General features: G+C 41.9%; 1 protein-coding gene and 1 long non-coding RNA gene across 4 annotated transcripts; one reads left to right on the top strand and one right to left on the bottom strand.

The window, feature by feature from the left end:
• The first annotated feature begins 3,062 nt into the window (after nt 1-3,062).
• Nucleotides 3,063-20,061, top strand: ACAT1 (acetyl-CoA acetyltransferase 1). Of its 3 annotated transcripts, none has more exons than XM_069808245.1 (12): nt 3,063-3,183; nt 5,240-5,287; nt 8,371-8,488; nt 9,434-9,529; nt 10,856-10,956; nt 13,490-13,633; nt 15,528-15,678; nt 16,251-16,346; nt 17,036-17,149; nt 17,539-17,603; nt 18,228-18,385; nt 19,686-20,061. In XM_069808245.1, exons 1-12 carry the CDS (start codon nt 3,130-3,132, stop codon nt 19,804-19,806), a joined length of 1,266 nt encoding a protein of 421 aa, XP_069664346.1. In that variant the 5' UTR covers nt 3,063-3,129; the 3' UTR covers nt 19,807-20,061. The 3 variants fall into 3 exon arrangements, with proteins under 3 accessions (XP_069664346.1, XP_069664347.1, XP_069664348.1); XM_069808246.1 differs by lacking the exon at nt 3,063-3,183 and adding an exon at nt 3,787-3,807; XM_069808247.1 differs by lacking the exons at nt 3,063-3,183; nt 8,371-8,488.
• On the bottom strand, nt 12,899-14,988 carry LOC138690154 (uncharacterized). The gene is made up of 2 exons (XR_011328972.1): nt 14,569-14,988; nt 12,899-14,511 (listed from the first exon to the last, which is right to left on the bottom strand). It is a non-coding gene; the product is annotated as an uncharacterized lncRNA (long non-coding RNA).
• Nucleotides 20,062-21,209: the final 1,148 nt, after the last annotated feature.

Raw genomic sequence — 21,209 nt, 5'->3', positions numbered from 1 at the left:
ATTTCAAGAATATCTGTCATCCTTTTGGAGACTTGAAGTTGCAGAACAATTAAATAATTCTATTATAGTGCTATGTCATATCTTCTAAATTCCCACAGAGTTAATACTTACGTTGCTGAAAACTGGTAAGTTACCCAATAACCTTGCTCACCCTTTAGGCCAGGGACATGATGTTTTGTATGTTACAATAGTCATATTTCAGTAGCGTCCTAACCAGAAGACTGTTGTACATCAAGGAGTTAATGACCCACAGACCAGTTAACCTGAGAAGGCACAGGTTATGTTACTGCACAGGCTACGCCGTGCTGTGGCATGGGTGCAGCTTGGCCTTCTGGCCTATCCTGTGCTGCACCTATACCCCAGCCACGGAAAATACCTGGCCAGCTAAACGTAATGAAGTAACCTGTAGGAGCTCCCTCCTGGCACTGGCAATTACAGCACCTGCATGTTGTCTTCATCTCAAAGCGAAGCAGCATGTTCTCATGCAAACATCCTTTTGTTTGGCAGTAGGAATGCTGACCAGAATTGTTTTCTTCTCATAAGGTCCTACAAGAGCTCTAAAGACCAAAACGTTGGGGAACCTCTTCACGGATGGGATCTGCACCATGGGCTGTGCCCTTACTGGAGGTGTGTCTGATGCTGCACAGCTCAGGATTCCCAATGTCTGAAGGAAGGTAAGACTACCTTTACTGTCCTCTTTTTCCTTCTCGTGTGAGCTCCAATAAATGGCCTATTTTTTATCGTGTAAGTGGTTCTGCAGGGTGATACAGAATGAAGTGCTAAGGGAAATTCTTGGTGCTTGCAACAAAGAATTGGCTGCAGGCTTACACCAGCACATCTGAGAGCAGACAGCTGTCCATGTTATGCAATTACTTCTCTCAAGTCACTCTTAGGAGACAAAATACAGGGGGCTAAAGGTGGTGGTATAGCCTGCTTGCCACGATAGTAAACCTAAAACAGCACTTCTGCTTTATTTTCTTTATCGTCTGTCTAGCACGCTGTGGGGATCCCCAGTGCCTTTCTGGCTGAGACAATACGAATGTTAGTCCTGGTGCATTAGCAAGCTGTATCCCTAAAAAAGGGCCTTATACTGTAGGAGTAAAGGCAAAGTTAAATAAGAGCTTTCCCTTGTTTTGTTCTATATGTTTTTGGCATTATGTGTTTCTGAAATATATCCTTATCCAACCAAGTTGGATGTCTTTCCTGTGTGATACATCTATATTTTCAGGGTAAAATCTTCAGTTCTTCCTGAGTCAATATTTGTCAGTTCCTGTGTTATCTCTGGTTTGTACTTGAAAACTTTGGCTCTAAATCAAAGGTCTAGACTAGATTGGTCAAACTCTCAGAACATCAGCTACCGACAGTCAAGGAAGTAAAAGAGTACAAATGCTTCCCTCATCTGGGCCAGTCCCAATCAGCCTCTTACCGTGTGTCTGGAGAATCTTTAGACATCTATGGAAAGCAAGAAGTATTTTACTTTTGAAAGCAGACAGAGAGAAAGTGAAATCCTCTCTCTCGAAGGGAAATGAATGAGATGTAGAACAGAAAATGAACCGAAGTAGTTTTGGTGAATGTTAGTTTTACAATATGAAGAGAAAATAATAAAAAGATCAGTCAAGATAGCAAGTGGATGGTAACAAGTTGTTGAGATACTCTTGCTTTCCAGGTGCTATATCCAAAGCATGCTTCTTGGCATTTGTTCCAGTTTGTGGTTCGAAGGGAAGCAAAGGTCCAAGTAAATGCTGCTTTACCTGGCTTGTAGACATCAACTCCAGGGAATGCAGCAGTCGTGTGTTACTGTAACAGATGGTATGCTAACTCCTTCAGGAATTAAAAAAAGTGGCTGAGGAGAAGGTAAGAAAGACTGATCAGAAACATACAGAACTGCTTGTCCTAGACAGTGTGCAGCAGCACAATTCACAGAGAACGTCACCTTGTCTTTTGAGCCTGTTCTTCTGAGATCTAAAGCTCAAGACCAGGAAGGCCTAGGCTTCTCCTGGCCGAGTTCCGTGCATGTTTGGATAGACAGAGTGGAGAGAGGCACTGTCAGGCAGACAGCTGTAGAGATTTAATACTGGCCTTCATCTAGAAATCCAGATTCAGAGGCAGAGAGCATGAGGGGTGGGGAAGCAAAGTGCAGGGAAGACTGTGGAACAGATTTAGGCAACCTGGGATTGAGCTGGGTTCAAGTGGGTACCAACCTTTCTGTAAAGGCAGCTGCTGAGACGGTTCTCAGCCAGGTTTGAATCCTGAGGTAACACTGTTAGATGTTTATGCCATCGCTAGACAGGAAGGAGTTCAAGGGGAAATAAGGTGCTGGCTTTTCTGAAAACAGCATGCAGCTACAGCACAAGGGCACGCTGGATGCAAAGTGCCCCAGACTCAGAAATACTCCAGTACCTGCATCCCTACAGACCTTGTAACTGCGCATGTATGTTTCTGGTATGGGTTCCACACGGGGATAAATTTCTGTGGCTCACTTCAGCTGAACACTGAAGCGTGGGTTGGGCGAGGGGCTGGGCCGAGGCTCGGCGGAGCGCAGCCCCGGTCTTGCTTTGCCTTCCCTGGGGAGAGGGGACAACCCGGGGAGCTGGTTCTCGCCCCGTGACGATCTCCCACGCCGCCTTCATACCGGTCGTTAGTAGCCATTTGTCTTTCTAGCACGGAAACCAAGGTTGTCCGCCCCGCACCCGGGGCTGTCCCTCCGCAGGCCCCTTCCCTCTCCTCAGGGCGGGCTGCGGCGCCCCCGTCCCACCCCGACCGGCAGCACCGGCGACGAAAGCAATGCGCCTGTCACTGCAGAAGGGGTTCCCACAGAGGGCGGAGGTTCCGCGGTCGGCGGCAGGAGCTGCCAAGCACCGCTGGGACGCCCGCCCCCCGGCGCCGGGGTACCCAGCCGCCCTGGCCGCCTCAGTGGCCGCGCACCGCCCAACCTCAAGCGCAGGGCAGGCATCACCCTCTCCCTGCTCAGCCCCGCGGCCCGCCTTCCAGCCGAGCCAATGGCAGCGACGGGATTGGCGCCCCGCCTCGGCCCCAGGGCCAACGGGAGCTGGGAGGGAGGCGGAGCATCGTCGTCTATAGGCCGAGGTGGGGGCGGCGGTGAAGGTGACGGGGGCGGCCGGCGGGAGCATGGCGGCGGTGGCGATGCTGTGCTGGCGGCGCCCGGCCGCGGAGCTGCTGCGGGTGAGACGGGCGGCGCGCCGGGCGGGCCCCAGCCCTTCCCCTTTCCCTCCCTCGGCAGCCCCGGCCCCGCCGCCGGGCCCGGAAGGACTTGGCCAAGGTCACACCCGCGTCTGCGGCGGGGAAGGCTGCCCCCCTCCCCTCCCCTCCCTTCCCCCCCCTCCCCTCTCCTCCCCTCCCCCCCCTCCCCTCTCCTCCCCCCCCCCCCCCCCTCCCCGCGGCGCTGCGCGGCGGGAGGCAGGCCCCGGCCCGGTAAGGAGCTGAGGGGAGGGAGCGGGTCCTTGGCCGGGGGAGCGGGGGCCTGCGAGGCCGGCCGGGCTGCTGCGGAGCCGCCTGGTCGGTGAAGGGCGGCTCCCCGGCCCCGGCCGGGCGGCGGGTACCGCGCTAAGCCCGGCGGGACCTTTAGCCGCGATCCTGAGAGCGGCTTTTTCCACTGCCTCATCACCGCCTGTCAGCGCTGGGGGTGCAGCGGGCTGGCCAGGGCCCTCCCTCGCCGGCTCTTCAGCTCGTTCCCTCGTAATTCGTTGCCCTACAGAGTCCCTATATCCATCTGTTACCCGCTTCAGCCATAAGGATGCGTAGCAGCTCTCAAAGGCTTTCTCTAGCCAGGGCCAGGAGAGGAATCAGGTAGGCAAATGTACTGCCGTGGTGTGCATAAGGTAGGTTCGTCAGAAAGATAGTCGGGAGGTGAGATACTAAGCGCTCCTGCCCAAAAAGCCTCTGTGCAGGGTTGCATTGAGGCACTGCTGACTTTATTGGTAGGGGTGTCTGGAGCGCCGGGGATCCCGTTACTGGTACAGAGAGCTGTGTAGGAAGAAAAGGGTAGGTAAAACATCTGCATGGCGCTGGATTGCATCCGTATTGCGTATGCAAAGCTGAAGGTTGTGTTTTACCAGCTGTAGAAGTGTTTTGTTTTGTTTTTTAAAAAGTCTGTAACTGATGCAGCATGAACACTACTAGTAGATGCCATTTACGCTTAGAAGGCTGTTGTCTGGTTTGTCCAGTTTACTACGCTTCAGGTGTTGTCCAGTAAGGGCATGTTACTTTGCTGGGGTTTTTTTTTGACACTAACCCTTGAAAGCCCTGTTATTAAAGCCCTGCAGGGACATAATTCATTTCTAGGGAGAAGTTTAATTTAAACTTTCTGCTGGCTATTACAACCTGAGCTGGAAAAAAACAACAAAAGAACTAATTGAAAAACAGTAGGAAAAAAAATCTGTCTTTTGTTACTTGAAGGTTATCAAATGAAGAGAGAAAGAGACTAAATTTTCATATTGTAGACACAATACCAGAAGGCATTCTTTGATTTATAAAATTGATGGTGGTTTTGTGGTGTCCTTAAGTGGTTATTTTTAATTTGTATTTATTTAGCTGTAATTCAGTAATGATCAGAAGTTTCTAGTGTGCTGAAATGTTGTCTAAGGAAATGGCTAAGAAAGTGGCTTAAACCACTAATGGAAATATCATTTTCTTAATATGCGAAATGATACCTGCAGATGTATTTCTGTATCTTTATGCTGCTTGATTAGATGAAGCTAGTAGCTGGTGATTTAGCCTGCTCAGGTGATACTTTTTTCTTTTTCATTGGCTTTGTTTTATTGTCATGTTTTGTCGTAGCATTCTGAATTCATTACCCTCATTTTTTGTGAAATGCCAATGAAATGAAGTTGTAGATGCAAACTGCCACTTTTTTTTTTTTTTAAAAGTTAATGATAGGACTGAATGAACTGAAGTCCAGAGAAGCAGAGAGAGGGACTAGTAAACTTTTTCAAGATAGCACCACTCACTCCCTGGTTTAGACATATATGTGTACATAACAGACTCAGCCAAAAAGAAATGTTTCTTGTTTTTAAAGGAGTATCTGTTTATTTTTCAGAAAATATTTTATCACGAGTATTATGGTGAGACTGTGTACTGGTCTACACTTTTTTTAAAAGACATGTTATGATTTTTAATTTAATATTTTTTCCAGTGTTTCTTAGATACTATTTTTAAATACTGACTTCTATGAAAATGGTACATTACTGAAACATCATGGTATTGGCTTTCTTATTATCAGGCTTTGAAGTATACAAGCCGTGGCTATGCATCACAGCGTACTTTAAATGTAAGTATAAAGCACCATCTGACTGCAATAAATGACTGTTTTAAATTTGTTTCTTAATCACTGAAGTTTTTAAAAAGTTATCACAAAAAAATCTGCATTGAATACAATGTGACTTGTGCCAGTCACACTTTACCGCAAAATCTGGAATAAAAGTCAGATTTTCTTTCTTATTTTGGTTTGCTAATTGCTAGGTAGTGTGGGACAAAATAGGTTAGAAGTGTGTCAGATAACTTAAGCTTAATGCATCTACCTGTTATTGGAAAATAGAGCTGATGCTAACTTATCCCTTTGAGGTTATTTGTATGTTATCCTGCAACTTGCTGTTACAACGTAAAGGTTGAGGACAAGTATGTTACTATCACTGAAGTCAATCGTGATGAAGAAGGGGTTACAGAAACAGACCTTCTTAGTTTTAAACAAGTACAATTTGCCTTTTTTGTTGTTTGTTTAATTTCTTGTGTCTAACTTCCACTGAAACCAGCACAGTTGGAGGTATTCATGGCTGCTTCTCAGTAGCTGCCCAGGGCAGCTAGAGGTCTGAAATGTGCATCTTTTTGATGCCAGGTCCTCATGCTACTCTCACAGGGTTAGCAGGTAGACATGTTCATGTAGCACTAAAGCTAAGAGGCAAAATAAGAGTAAATCTGTTCTGAGGGGCTACTAGGTATAGAGCTGAATGTCATACCATGTCTTAAACTACTGCTTACACATTACGCTGGGGCCTGGGCTTCTGAATGTCTCCAAGGATGGAGACTCCACAACCTCTCTGGGCAATCTGTTCCAGTGTTCGGTCACCCTCACTGCAAAAAAGTGTTTCCTGATGTTCAGAGGGAACCTCCTGTGTGTCAGTTTGTGCTCATTGTCTCTGGTCCTGTCATTGGGCACCACTGGAAAGAGCCTGGCTCCATCCTCTTTGCACCCTCCCTTCAGGTGTTAATATAGATGGATGAGGTGTCCCTGAGCCTTCTCTTCTCCAGGCTGAACAGTCCCAGCTCTGTCAGCCTTTTCTTGTATGACAGATGCTCTAGTCCCTTAATCATCTTTGTGGCTCTTCATTGGACTCTCTCCAGTATGTCCATGTCTCTCTTGTACTGAGGAGCCCAGCACCAGACACAGCGCTCCAGGTGTGGCCTCACCAGTGTTGAGTAGAGTGGAAGGGTTGCCTCTCTTGACCAGCTGGCAATGCTTTGCCTAATGCAGCCCAGGATACCATTAGCCTTCTTTGCTGCAAGGGCTCATTGCTGGCTCATGTTCAACCTAGTGTCCACCAGGACCCCCAGGTTTCTTTCTTCCAAGCTGCTTCCCAGCTGGGTGGCCACCAGCATGTACTGGTGCCTGGGGTTGTTCCTCCCCATGTGCAGGACTTTGCACTGCTCCTTGATGAACTTCATGAGGTTCCTGTCAGCCCATTTCTCCAGCCTGTTGAGGTCCCTCTGGATGGCAGTACGACCCTCTGGTGTATCAGCCACTCCTCTCAGGTTTGCATCATCAGCAAACCTGCAGAAGATACACTCTGCCTCATCATCCAGATCATTAATGAAGATGTTAAACTGGACTGGACCCAGTATTGACCCCTGGGGAACACTGCTGATTACTGGCCTCCAACCAGACTTCTTGCCACTGATTACCACCTCCTGTTCCTGGCTGTTCAGCCAGTTTTCAATCCACCTGACTGCCTGCTTATCGATCCCACACTTCATTAGCTTCTGTATGAGGTTCCTATGGGAGACAGTGTTGAAAGCCTTACTGTAGTCTAGGCAGACAATGTCCACTGCTCTCTCCTCATCTACCAAACCAGTCATTTCACTGTAGAAAGTTATCAGGTTGTTTGAGCATGACTTCCCCTTGGTGAATCCATGCTGATGACTCCCAATGATTTTCTTGCTGTTCATGTTCCTGGAAACAGTTTCCAGGATTAGTTGTTTAATCACCTTCCTAGGGGTCGAGGTGAGGCTGACTGGCTTGTAGTTCCCTGGGTCCTACTTCTTGCCCTTCTTGAAGATAGGAGTGACGCTTGCTTTTCTCCAGTCCTTGGGCACCTCTCGCAACTGTTGTGACCATTCCAAGATTGTTGAGCGTGACCTTACAAAGTCATCAGCCAGCTCCCTCAGCACTTGTGGGTGCATCTGAGCAGGGCCCATGGATTTATGTATGTCCAGTTTGCCTAAGTATTCCCTGACCTGATCCTTTTCCATGAAGGGTACATCTTCCTTGCTTCAGCCTTCCACCTGGTCTCTGGGGCCTGGGATTCCTGAAGGCTGGTTTTACTAGTGAAGACTGAGGTAAAGGTGACATTCAGTACCTCAGCCTTTTCTATGTCCTGTGTCACCAGGTCCCCTGCCCCATTCAGCAGCAGGCCCATGTCTTCCCTAGACTTCCTTTTGCTTCCTAGGTGCTTACGGAAGCCCTTCTTGTTGCCTTTGACATCTCTTGTCAGATTCAATTGTAGCTGGGTTTGGCTTTCGTAACCTCATCCCTGCGTGCTCAGACAGTGTCTGCCAGGTTCCCTGTCTCTGCTTCTACCTTAGGTATACTTCCTTTTCGTGTATGAGTTTTGGGCATCCATGCAGACCTCCTGGCATTTTTACCTGACTTACTGCTTGTTGGAATGGGCTGCTTTTGAGCTTTGAGGGGGTAATCCTTGAACGTTAACCACCTTGCTTTGACTCCCCTTCGCTCCAGGACCTTTGAGACTCTCACAAGCATCATCTATCTCAAGGCTGAGCTCAATGCATTCCAGCTGTTCTCTCACATAAAGGGCAGCCCTTCCCCTTGTCTTCTTGGCCTGTCCTTCCTAAAGAGCCCGTATCCCTGCATGGCAGCACTCCAGCCACTGGAGTCACCCCACCATGGCTCCATGATCCTAAGATTGTAGTCCTGCAGCTGTACACCAATCTCCATATGTTTATTCCCTATGCTGCATGCATTAATAAAGATTGTTTTAGTGCTCTGAAACATTTGCAGGATGAAAGGGAAGCTGCAACATCAGTGAAAGAGTAAAAGTGGATAAATTTAAAAAATACTGGTATATGTGTGCATACGTGGGAGAGACTGTGACTTTTACTCCATGCTTCTCCTCTTAGGAGGTGGTGATAGCAAGTGCTGTAAGGACACCGATTGGATCTTTCCAAGGATCTCTTTCATCATTGCCAGCCACTAAACTTGGTTCCATTGCAATTAAGGGAGCAATTGACAGAGCAGGTATATGTAAATATTTTTTCTGTGACAAAGAAAACCTCAAGTGGCTCAGAACAGTATCAGTCTGTGTCTTTTAAATTGCTCGGTAAACACGGGTTTTGTGGCACTCTTAAGTCTTTATCCACAAATGGTATTTAAGTTGACTGTTGGGCTTTGTTTCAATCTGAATGAAGTCCTGCTTCTAGGAGCAGAATATTACTTAAGGATATCTGTGCTAATCCGTATCTGATTGAACATGCTAATTGTTTTTCTGTGGTGGGGTTTTATGACACACCTAAGCTGATGCAAAAGCTACTTGTTGGTGAAACCAGTGGCCCTTCCTTTCCTTGCCCAGTTTTCACATGGGTACTTACGCTTGTAGGACACCCTTGTGAGTATATTGATGGATTCAAATTAGCAAAAAAAGTCTTCTGGGGGGAGGGGTGGGTTAATTTTCTACAGATTTGGCTTCTTGAAATAGCATATTACAAGAACACCAGGGCTGTTGCAAGAGATGCAGCAGGAGAGCAGGTCTCTTCTGTCTGGTGGCAGCTAGCTGTGGCCTTGGCTCACCCCTGTTAAACAAACAAACAAACAAAACTGTTTCTTTAGACATAATTGTGGCAGGTAGAAAGTTTTGTGCTTTTAACCATCCATGGAAATTGAGCTTCTCAGGTGACTAGTGAGACTTGGAAATGTTTGCTTTAGTTAGCTAACTGTAGCTTGTTGTGCAGGTTAGCAAGGGAATTCTGAATTCTGCTCTGTGGTGGTCACCAGTTCACCATGTTCCATGAATATGAGGGTAGAGATCTGGGATGCCCCCAACAGGGGCCTGTGTGCTAACAGCACACAGGTTGGACATGGCACATTTCATTAGTCTTTGACAGAAAACTTCAACGCGAAGGTTCGTAAAAGGGAGTTGCATCTTCCCTGCAAAGAACCCTGAATTGAAACAATGTTGTTTTATAGGCATCCCTGCAGAAGAAGTGAAAGAAGCGTATATGGGTAATGTCTTGCAGGCTGGACAAGGACAAGCTCCAGCAAGACAAGCAGTCTTGGGTGCAGGTATTCATTCTTTTGATACCGGGGTTAAAGATTTTTTGTCTTTATATAGACAGTGTAGATTACTGAGCTATGAGTTAAAAGAGAGTGGTCCCCAGCCTTTTGTCAAGGCAGTCTGTGTATGCTTTTTTTCTCCATGGTGGGTGAAGGGTGTATGTTGTACTCATGTAAGCAGGCCTAATTGTGCATCCTCAGGAATGAATTTTCATATGCACAATGGATGTTACTGCCTATGGTGTTTGCAGAACCTGGAGAAGACGATACTGGAGACTGGGCCTCTACTTCCAGAGCACTTTACACTAATGATGGATGCTGCTTTTTGAATCTTTCATGAAACAGACTTTTTTTCTTCAGTGTATCATTACTCTTAAGCCTTACTGGGTAAGGGGTTAGTGAGTTTCCTTGAACTGCAGATAAGAGTATGTCATTACACTCATCTTCCCATGGAGTCTGGAGCTGTCACTGGGAGGATTCACGCTATAATGTTAACTGCAGCACAAATGTTATTGGGGTGCAGGAATTATTTTCTTCTCCCTTTTGCTGTGGGGATGGGATTCCATACCTTAGTGTGACTCTAGGAAAGTCTGTGGGTCAGGGAAGAACTGGATACTTTCTTGGCTCTGTCCCTGTACTTTTTTGAAAGAGAAGCAAGTGCTTACATGTGAGGCAAAGGGATGAATACAGCTCTTTTCTTTCCCCTGGCTAGTTTCCCCATCTCACTGCGGTATGGAGGTGATGTGCTGGTAGCAGAGCCATAATACTGGAGAGCAAGCCTAGGGTGGAGGCAGTGATGCAATGGTCTTGAGCCAAGCTGCACACAGCAGAGCTCAAAGCTATTGTAACGAACACTCAATAATAACTCAATAATGACCATGTGAATGACACTGACACCTAGCACTTTTGGTCTTGTTCAGTATTGCATGTTTTTAGAGTCCCTGTACTTCTAGGGTCTGTCTTGTTGCCACTTGCTAAATTCTATAGCTTGTTTATGCCTTTTCAATCTTGAATGCTTCTTAGAGGCAGGTATTGGGGTGTCAGGAGGAGGAATAGTTCTGGAGCTGCTTCCCTGATGTTCTGTCTTTCTGATTCTTCACTTGTTTGCTCCCTTACCACAAGTCTGTTGTTGGAAGGGGAGAAACAACAAGAGTCTCCAAGAAGGATAGTAACTAGGGGCGAGGGTAGATAAATTGCCCTGGCAGGCTAAATAGTGCAAGTTGGACACCTTGGGCTTAGATAAAAATTGGTCCCATATGAAATACTGCTGAGACACCAATAAAGTATTAGTCTACCCTTTAAATAATAGTTGTTTGTACAATTTCCTTGACTCAGGTCTACCAATATGTACTCCTACTACAACTGTCAATAAAGTCTGTGCTTCAGGAATGAAATCGATCATGATGGCAGCCCAAAGCCTGATGTGTGGGAGTCAGGTATGTGAATTTTAGTGCTGTTTTATGGAAAAAACACACTACTAATGTTGTAGATCCTGTCCTACTAATGACTGTGCACTTTGCTTTGGGACTGTGTTTTGCCTTGGGATAATAAAGCTAATTAGCAAGGGTTTGTTTTGCTTATGCAACCTTAATCCTTAATTTTGTAGTCACTTAAGTGTGTTTTGGTTTAAAACAGAAAAAATTTGTAAGTATTATAGTTAGGAAATTGTCAGATATATTTTTAGAGCTGAGCAAATAAGCTGGGTTGTTTTTTTTTTTTTTTTGTAATTTACATCCTCTTCCTTCTGCTCTTCCCCCACCCCACCTCCTGCCCCACCCCCAAAAAATAATTAAGGGAATTTTCAACCTTTCTGGTTTGAAAAAATGAAGAAATTTTTATAGACTTAGTTTTTGATGAAACACATTTAATCTTGACTTTCAGACACTCTCAAGACTTCAATAAATTAAATATACATATTAAAGCAATGTTGTTTCCAAGTACATTAAAGATATTTCAGGCTTTTTGTATTGTTTTAGAAGAAGAGGAATCTATTGTTGCTGAATAAGCATTTTCATTGAAGAGAGCCTGATGGAGGGGAATTGCTCATCTCTGCCAACTGTGTTCTAAGATTCTCTATACGATGGGGAAAAATAGTATCACTTAATGGGAGGATGGCAGAATACACCATCTTCAGCAAGCTGTTAAATGCTATGCAGCAAAGAATATGGGAGAAGTGTGAATGTGAAGAAAGACATTGGAATTTTGTTTTTAATTCCATACTCAAAAGCGTTTTGGCAACTTTTTCCCTTCTCTGAAGTGAAAATATTGTCAGTTCAATACGTATTTCTGGTTTACAAAGTAAGCAGCTCATAAGTGAGAAATGTACTTACTATTCTTTTTGTTTGTTTGTTTGTTTAGAACAAAAGTAAAATATTTAAGTTTTGTTGCCCCTTCTGTGAAAATAACAGTATAGCTGAGTTAAGCAACTACTTATTGCTTTGGCCTTGCTCTGCAGAGAATGGCACTTTGTCCAGTGCCTACTGAAGTCGGTGGAAGTCTTGTCACTGGACTTTGAACCAGGCCCAGCATGTCTGTATAAACAGCTACATTTGGATTTAGTAATTTACGTCCAATTACTTTGTGAGAATGGTTGTGCATTTTCTTGGTTTGACAGATGCAGGCCATGAGCTCTGAATATACTTGGAGTTTTCAGCTGAGCTAATCATACATGCTGTGCTGCCAGGCTCAGCAAAAGCAGAGACTCGGCCAGTTATTAGTCTCTTGGAGCTATAAATTACAGGAGGTTTTGGTATTTGCTTGTTTTTCCTGGTTGCAGACTGTGAGGTATCTGTGGTGTGAAAGTCAGCAATGGTTACCAGTGGCTTGAGTCAGCATACATCATCGTATAAACAATTAACTCTGTCTCCAAGTCTTTCACTTTACACAATTGAATGCCAGGGACTCTTGTTCCTCTGATCTATTGCTGCTTCCATATCTCAACTGCCTTTCTGATTTATCTGCCTTTCCAGTTTGTCTCCCACCTTTCTTTTCTTTATTACTTCATGTCACTGTTCCTGGATCTAGTTTATGATCTATTCTGAACCAAACCATTATTTCTCAGAGTCTTAAATTAAAGAAACCAAAAAAGCTTTCATCTTTTTCTTATTGCTGTTTTGATGTAAAATCTTTTTGAATTTATATTAACAGCACAATTGAAACCTCAAAGATTCACACTGCTGTGTGTGTCTTTTTCCTACAGTTATCCATATTTCAAATATGCCATGTATTAACCCAACTGTGTGTATTCTTCACATGCTGAGATCCTAGGGATTTTGGGGTATAGCCTGATGAACAGTAGGTGTACTTACGGTCCTTATAGCTTTATTGTTTGTATGTTTTCTGTTTGTTTGCTTTGTCTCAGCTTGAAAAGTATACTAATTTATAAATGCCCGTAATGATTCAGCTTAATTCAAGTTCAGTGATCACTAATTAATAACATCGCTTTTTTTTGCTGGCCTTTTCAGATGATAAAACCATATTATAAGTCATCTCTCTTTACACAGTAAGATGAAACAATATTATGTAAAACTGCAGGTACTTGTAAATCTCTGTCTGTTTTATCGGTCTCTTAAATTCTGACTGTTGCTTGTTCTATAGGGATATGGAGCTGCGAATGAAGAACAAAAGTGAGAAATTTACAGAAAAAGAAACTGTTTAAAGCAAAACTTATAATTTGGTCTTGGAAGCTTTGGAAGTAGAAGTGCAAGAGACTGATGTGGCTCTTGCAGCTTTCTAAAACTGCATACATAACAAAAGTCCAGTTTTTCTGTCAGGGTGGATTAACTGTCTTCAGCTGTTGTTCCTGCTGTTTGCTTTTTAAATGCATAAAGATTTTATTTTTTCTTCTTTATCTAAGACTCCTCAGAAATATAGTGTCCGTGCTTAAGCTTTTGCTAATATTTGTTCCTATAAGAAGTCATAGAGAACACGGAGCATTATTAGTAATTTTAACTCATTTCCTTTGAGCAGGATGTAATGGTTGCTGGTGGAATGGAGAGCATGTCTAATGTTCCCTATACAATGAGCAGAGGATCAACACCTTACGGAGGAGTAAAGCTGGAAGACCTGATAGTAAAAGATGGGCTGACAGATGCTTATAACCATATCCATATGGTAAATATTCCTGCACAGTACTAAAGTATCAGCCATAGACCTGATGCAGCTTTGAAGAGCTTGCATGTAATTATTATGAAACTGCTTCATTTAGCAAACCTAGAAATGAGGAGTAACATTAATGGAGGAGGGAAAAGTCTTCTGTTTCCAGGCTTCCTGTAGTAACTGTAATGGAGGGGCTAGACAGAAGACCAAAACAGAATAGCAAACTGTGTTAATATTTATCTGTCTCTGAAGTCTGAACAGCCTAGAGCAGGGATTTTGAAAAAAAAAAAAAAATTGCTACTGATAGATTGCTGTTGCTCTGTCTGTGGGAGAGAGCAATCAAGTTACTTGGCGTCTTTGAGCGTACCTACTCTGTACAGTTCAGCAGGCTCTTAACGTTTATTTTCCCTCCCTCAATGTACGTATCTCATATCTTCCATTGGAAGCATGGTACTCATCAGCATGGTAACTTAAATTGGACAAACAACTGCAAACTTAGGATGGGTTTCAAAAACAACTGATATGAAGATAGCAAAGAACAAGCATCAGGGAAAAACAATTTGAAAAGAGAATGACTACTTTCAGTTTACAAATATTTCTGACCTTTGCCTGTGGTCAGTCATTCACAACTGTCGGGTATTACTGATTGATCAGTTAGTGTTCTTGCTGGTGTACAGGAAAACATGTAATGAAGAACATTCTACTGTGATCCATATATTTGATACAGACCTCACTGCTTCTGTGTGTGTTTATTCTTTTTGCAGTATGGTGCACTCTGCTTAGGCTGTTGGTTGAAATCCACTCCCACATTTCAGCTAAAACGGAGTTTGATTGTGAGGATTTTTATGGGAATGTAAATAGTGGCTTTGCTAGTGTCTGTATATACAGAAAAACTGTATATACAGGGGTTTTTTTTTGTTTTTTGTGTGGGTTTTTTTGGGGGGGGGAACTCTAGGAGTGAGTTGGTTGTAATGCAGAAAGTTTTAATAGATTGGGACAATATTTCAGAACCTTTTGTCTTCATTATAGCAGCTGTAGGTTGCTTGGAAAACCTTAACAGTGAGAATACACAGGAAGGCTTTAGGAACTTTTGTCCATGTTTTGGCAATAGACTAAGTTGCTTGTGCTATGAAGACTTTAAATTCTTTAACTGCATAGAAGTGAACTTGCTTGTGTGAAGAACTGGAGGAACACAGTACTAAAGGGGTTTGTGTTGATTCACTGAGTTTTCTACAGAAAAGAGAAGTGAAACAAAACCTGTTCAAGAACAAATCTTTCAGGCTGACTATATGAGGGGGTTTTTTGTTTTTTTTTTGTCATCACAGGTATTTAGACAGTGTTGGTAATGAATTATGATCGTATAATTATGATTGACCTATATATAAAATCGATTGTTTCATTCTACTTACTTCAGTTATTAGACAAAAGGTATACATACTTCTATTTGTGTAGTTTTTAGAGTATCGGATCCTGAAGGCTAAGTAAGCCCTGTGTGTTGACCTGTTCCTGTAACCTTTGGACTAGGCAAGCTAATAATGGAATGAAAACACTAGTAAGATGATGTGAACATACTGTTCTGTGGCTGAATAATGATCTTTAGTCTCTGACAACATCAGCCCTAAGCACTTTAAAACTTACCTTTGCATGCAGTTTTTTTAACGTAAAAAAAGCCTTGTAAGGAAAGTTCCTTTGTGCCTTTAATAATCTGGATCCAGAAAACATTCACTAAATCTGAAGATCATATTCCAAACCCAGAAGTTACTGTTTAATCATGACTGTGTAAATTAGAAATGGACACAAAATACTATTCACATTCAATTCTGGAAATCTGCTGGTTGAGCTTTTTCAGTTACATTTCTATTTCATATCTCTAGAAATACCAAACCTAATGTGCCTGGTTTTCTCCAAGGGCAACTGTGCCGAGAATACTGCAAAGAAGTTTACTATTTCACGAGAGGAACAAGACACTTACGCCATAGGCTCTTACACTAAAAGCAAAACAGCCTGGGATTCAGGAATATTGAAAAATGAAATAGTTCCTGTCACTATTTCAAAAAAAGGTATTATGGAAAACTGTGATAAAATGAATTGTGTTTCTCATCGAAAGCTGTAACATCATCTGTGTTCAGTGCAAATTGTGTTGTTTAAACATGCAGATCTCAGGAATGCTAATTTTAGATTAGCTAAGAATTTTCGGTTACACAGACTTTCTGGTGAATGGCAGTCAGTGACCTGTGATCTGGTTTTGTTTTTAAATTATTCTTTAATGTTACATACCATATCTTCTTCCTTTTTTATGTAAGTGGAAGACTAGCTATTGAATTTAGCTAGTATGGCTTGAGGACATCTGTGTGTTAATTTCCCTGTTAATTACCTTGCAGATATGTTCTTTCTCCCTTTCATTCAGCCACCAGGAAGTATAAATGGATTTGCTGTGAATAAATTGGATTAAGGAACAATTTTTTTTTCAGTTTTCGTAAGCACATTTCTTGACATGCATTTTACATGTGTTTACATTTTTTTTTTACTGAAATAAGTTGTCTAAATAAGGCAGCTTTTAATCAAAGTACTGTGTTAGAATGTCTTAAGGTTGGACTGTTCTTTAAAATACTAAACCAAATCTGAATTTCAGGGAAGCCAGATACAGAAGTGAAAGAAGATGAAGAATACAAACGTGTTGATTTTAGTAAAGTTCCAACACTGAAAGCTGTTTTCCAAAAAGAAAATGGTAAATATTGTTAAACCAACTGCTTAACTTTCTACCAAGTGCAAGGATACTTTGTTATAGTGAAGAGTACTGTTCACAAGAGCTTGAATGCCCAACAGTAGTCCATTAACTTTTAAATGTCTGCTAAGATAAAGAAACATGCTTCAGAACAGCATGAACTGGCTTGGATTAAAAGATGGCCCAAGAACTTTAAACCAGTGAAAACCTCTGTTTTGGACATTTATTTTAAAAAGACTGAAATAGATTAGTTTCAATTTAGCTATTGCTTTGGTCTCCACCAAGTACAAGCTTTTGTTTCAGTGGGAGCTGGAGTGCCTTTACAGAGCTGCCTGTTACTTCCCTGACTCTGTAGTTGATAAATCTTTCTGGCTAAATCAAAGTTGCCACTCATTCACAACCCTTTCTGAGCTGGAATTCTGTGTTAATGCCAGCAATGCAGCTGACATGGAAGGCATGATCTAAACTGCCACTTGGATGAAGATATGAATACATGTGATTTTACTTGTTTAATCAAACTGATTTAAAAAACCACAACTTATTTTTAGTTACCTCAGTGCAACAGATATCACTGTATTGTTGAGACCTTATGTTCAAGGGCCTAAGGTTAGAGAAAAAAAAAATCATTAACAGGAAGTAGGTGAGCTGTATCACACTTCCCCTCCATATAAACAATGCTTTCCCTTTTCTAGGAACAGTTACAGCTGCTAATGCCAGTACTCTGAATGATGGAGCAGCTGCTTTGGTGCTGATGACTACAGAGGCAGCCAAGAGACTGAAAGTCAAACCATTGGCACGGATAGTAGGTAAGATTTTTCTTTTTTTATCTTTGAGTACAGTCCTGGAAAATACTCCCATAGTATGTGCTCAGACTGGGAATCCTCTTATCTGACTGACATTCATGGGATAGAAAAGCTGAGCCCTTGGGCATTATGGCTGCATCTTCTCAATACAGTGCTTGAAATTTCAAGTGCTGTACCAGCAGGCTTTTGATCATAAACAGAATTTTCTATATGGAATAATATTAAAAATCTGAAAATGTGGCTCACTTAAGGCACTAAACTTTATATGTATCTATTTCATGGACCATTATATTCAGAATTTTTCCATCTTGGCTGGGTTTGCTGCTTGCACGAAGAAAAATCATGTGTGGTAAAAACAAAAGGTCTTTAAACAGCTTTTGCAATTTTTACAGCTTTTGCAGATGCTGCTGTTGATCCTATTGACTTCCCAATTGCACCTGCACATGCTGTTCCCAAGGTAGGAATAAAACTGAGTGTTTTTTGGAAAACAACAAACTTCCTTAGCACTGATCATTGGTTCAACCCTCTGCAGATCTTCCTGTAATTAGGATCAAAATTATGATTACTTCATAAATATGAAGGAACACATGTTTTTCAGAGGATCAAGGCTAGAATGCAGTTTTTGGAGTAACAAATTTCTCACACCTATTTTGAAAGAGAATATTGTTTTATACTGCTTTGGGCTTGTTTACACTTTTGAAGCTTTGCAGCTAGTATGGCTAAAAGGGAAAATAAATATGGTTATACAAGTATAGACTAGTTCAAAAAGGAACTGAAGACAAGTATATGGTGTGAGGCAATACTGTATCCGTTTAAATGTACTTACTGTAGCAGTGGTCTTAGTATAAGTGTGATGAAAATATATTCTTGGCACAAGGTACTCTCCATTTTTGTTTTTGTGAAAACACAAGTTTGTGCTTCAGTACCTCAGTTTTGCTTTTTCCCACCTGACAAAGGGATTCCAAAATGTGAAGTTGAATCAGACTATGGGCAGCCTGAGTCACCGACTTCATAATAGACCTACTTATTTCTGTAATTAGCTTCCTAATTTTTTCACAGTAGTAATTATTTTTATTTCTAGATTCTAAGTGCAACAGGCCTGAAGAAAGAAGATATTGCAATGTGGGAAATCAATGAAGCATTCAGTGTTGTGGTGCTGGCCAATATTAAAATGCTGGGTATTGATCCACAGAAAGTAAATATTAATGGAGGTGCTGTCTCTCTTGGACATCCAATAGGGTAAGTAAAGCGCTGGTTTCTGTTCTGCACAGAGGCATTGTTTTCTAGACATACTGCTAACACATTTACCTTTATTCTCAAATTTAATGCAAGTAGGAAGGCTACTAGAAATTTGCTATCAAGTACATAGTGACTTAATTCAGGTGTTAAATTTCAGGGTACCTTGAAAAGAGCACGATCCCATTTTTTCTCTTCACAGTTAGTTATCACCAACTTTTATAAAGAGCTTGCTTGTTACCATAGCTATATGGATTTATGAAGTATTAAAACCAAATCACTATTAACATGACAGAATAAACAATAATAATTAATCAAGTAGTTAAGCTAATAAAATTTACAGGTAAACTTGGGAAAATAGTGAAGGATATGGTACAGGGACTTCTATGTTTCTTACATGAGCAAAGTGAAATTCCAGGTCTTGTCAAAGTATTTTTGGCAATGAATCCAAAAGTCTCCAAGCACCTAATGCAGCAGACAGGGATAGTCTGGGGGATGGTGGTGGGTCTGTTGTTTGAAGTTCTGTCATCTGGTTAGAGGAGTTAGGTCACCTGCTGTGTTCCCCAACAGCTGTAACTTACTCATGACTTCAGTATATTCCATTCATCCTCCCTTAAGAGTGATCGTGCTGCATGGTGCTGCTCTATGAGGAAAAACCCATTCCAAAACCTCTGAGTAAATATAGATGTGAAGTAACCATGGTGTACATCAGGAACAAGTAGGAGTACTTCATGGTTCATAACAAGCTGTAATCAAGGCATAATCCTGCAAGACATGCTGACATTCTGAGGAGGGGATATTATTTTTTTGTGTGTGTGTTAGAAGTTAATTTTGACAGTCTAATGACAGAATTTAAATGTCTGATTTTGCACATTAGGTGGATCAAAGTAGGATACTGCAGTATATCAGGTTGTAAGCAAATAAAAAACCTGTTGGAAAGTAATTGTTACTATTGATTTGATTTTTGTGGTAGATTTGTTACCTTCTTTGAGAGGGCTTTGCTACATGTAGAGATACTTTGTAGTATACAGACTGACTGACTTGGAGGCCACTTCTAGAAGCAACTTTTGATAAACATGGAGTTTCTGTATGGATAAGTATCTTTCTGTTTGTTAAGTACTGTAGCTAGAGAAGAATAACCTGTATTACATCTAAATGTAGATGAAAGGGTTTGTTTGTTTTTTGTTGGTGGTTTTTTCCCTCCAGTGAATCAGTACTATATTCTACCAACTGTCCGGTGTGGGTCAAATTAAGATTAATTTCCTTTAGACTAAGCTATATACATTTTTTTTCTTTTATTTAGAATGTCTGGAGCAAGAATTGTTGTTCACATGGCCCATGCATTGAAACAAGGACAATATGGTCTTGCAGGAATTTGCAATGGAGGAGGAGGCGCTTCTGCAATATTGATAGAGAAGTTGTAGGCCAAATCGTGTTGGGAACAAAGCCTTACACACTCTGATCAAAATGATGAGTGGTACCTGTTACATCTTATTTATCAGTAAGTGGATGAATTCCTTAACTGCTATTCTAAAATTTCTTAAAACATCATTATTGATACAGACAACTGGGCTTTTATTACTTTTGACTCAGTACAAGTTTTTGTACAGTACAAATAAAAAATGTCAAATTATGATAATGTCTTGAGACCTGACAATAAAGAATGTTTGTTAACTGTAGCTCCTCTGTCACTGATGTATGGTTTCTCAAATGCCACTGACAATGAATTCTCTTGGTAACTCACATAGCGTTGCTACTAGAGGCAGCTAGTTTCTTACAGTTTTGTTGCTTATTATTCCTAACTACTAAGTGATTTTCATTGGAAAAAATAACTTGACTTAGAGGTTGGTTTTCTACTATTGTGTACCTTGAAGGCAGGTCACATGCACAGAAGGAGCCCTGCTGTAGCACTCGCTTACCCTGGTCTGGGGTGTAGTACCTAAGCAATCTAGAAGAGATAGTGGCGTAACTTACACATGCAAGTACTAATATGGCCTCAAAAGCTACTGCTTTTTTGTTCATTTAAACCTCTGTGATGTACAGTTTTGTCAATATGCTTTGAAGTACAATTGCTGTTACTGCTTCTTCCCTAGGAGCTGCCCAGTTACCTGGCTGCGCTCTGGAATTCACAGTTAAGTCTTCAGGAGTAGAGGGTTAAGCATTCCTATTGCTGGTATGGGGAGCTAGAAAAATACTTTCCTGGGATAATCTTGTTCAAGACTTCAGTGAGACGCTTATGCAGTTTCTTCGGCAGGCTTTTTACCAGAGGGCAAAAATTGGCTATTTCACCAGTATAAAGCCTATTCCCACCTCACGCTTTTCACAAGGGATAAATGTCAAACACTTTTAAGTTTCTTAGCTGGGATTTAGGACAACTGCTTTCTTATTTTGACACTGATTTCAGCAGGAAGTCATCTTCACCCACTGATTGTCCTTGCATTTTCCTCCATAAAGTAGGGGTAATAAATACTTTGACTGGGATGTAGTGGGATCTCTTTCTTCTGGGAATGAATGTACTAGTAGCAAATGAACAGTGGTGTTTAAATGCTACATTCTAAGAAAATTAACCTTCATTCATGTTCTGATACCTGTTCTTCTGAAAATTATTTGCCATATGACAGCAGCTTGGAACTGAAGATGCTGCTCTTTGAAAGAGTATAAGTAAGTGAACTGATAATTCACATCTTTACTACTACTGGATCACCTGAATTGAAAAAGAAAGACTATGGCGGATACTGGCTGTCCCATGAAGAGCTACACTATTATCTCAAATAGCAAATCTATTTAAAAATACCGCATGTTAACTGTCAGAATGCTATTACCCATA

The sequence above is a fragment of the Haliaeetus albicilla genome, chromosome 20 (assembly GCF_947461875.1).
Source record: "Haliaeetus albicilla chromosome 20, bHalAlb1.1, whole genome shotgun sequence".
Classification (NCBI taxonomy): Eukaryota; Metazoa; Chordata; class Aves; order Accipitriformes; family Accipitridae; genus Haliaeetus; species Haliaeetus albicilla.
The sequence above is the reverse complement of the archived record's forward strand: the minus strand, read 5'-3'. Positions and strand labels throughout refer to the sequence as shown.

What these genes read in the sequence shown, in the direction of transcription:
- ACAT1 (XM_069808245.1), top strand. Translation starts at nt 3,130, where the DNA reads ATGGCGGCGGTGGCGATGCTGTGCTGGCGGCGCCCGGCCGCGGAGCTG. An exon ending in ACAAGCAGTCTTGGGTGCAG is followed by an intron (nt 9,530 to 10,855) that starts GTATTCATTCTT and finishes TCCTTGACTCAG; the next exon opens with GTCTACCAATATGTACTCCT. An exon ending in TGTTTTCCAAAAAGAAAATG is followed by an intron (nt 16,347 to 17,035) that starts GTAAATATTGTT and finishes TCCCTTTTCTAG; the next exon opens with GAACAGTTACAGCTGCTAAT.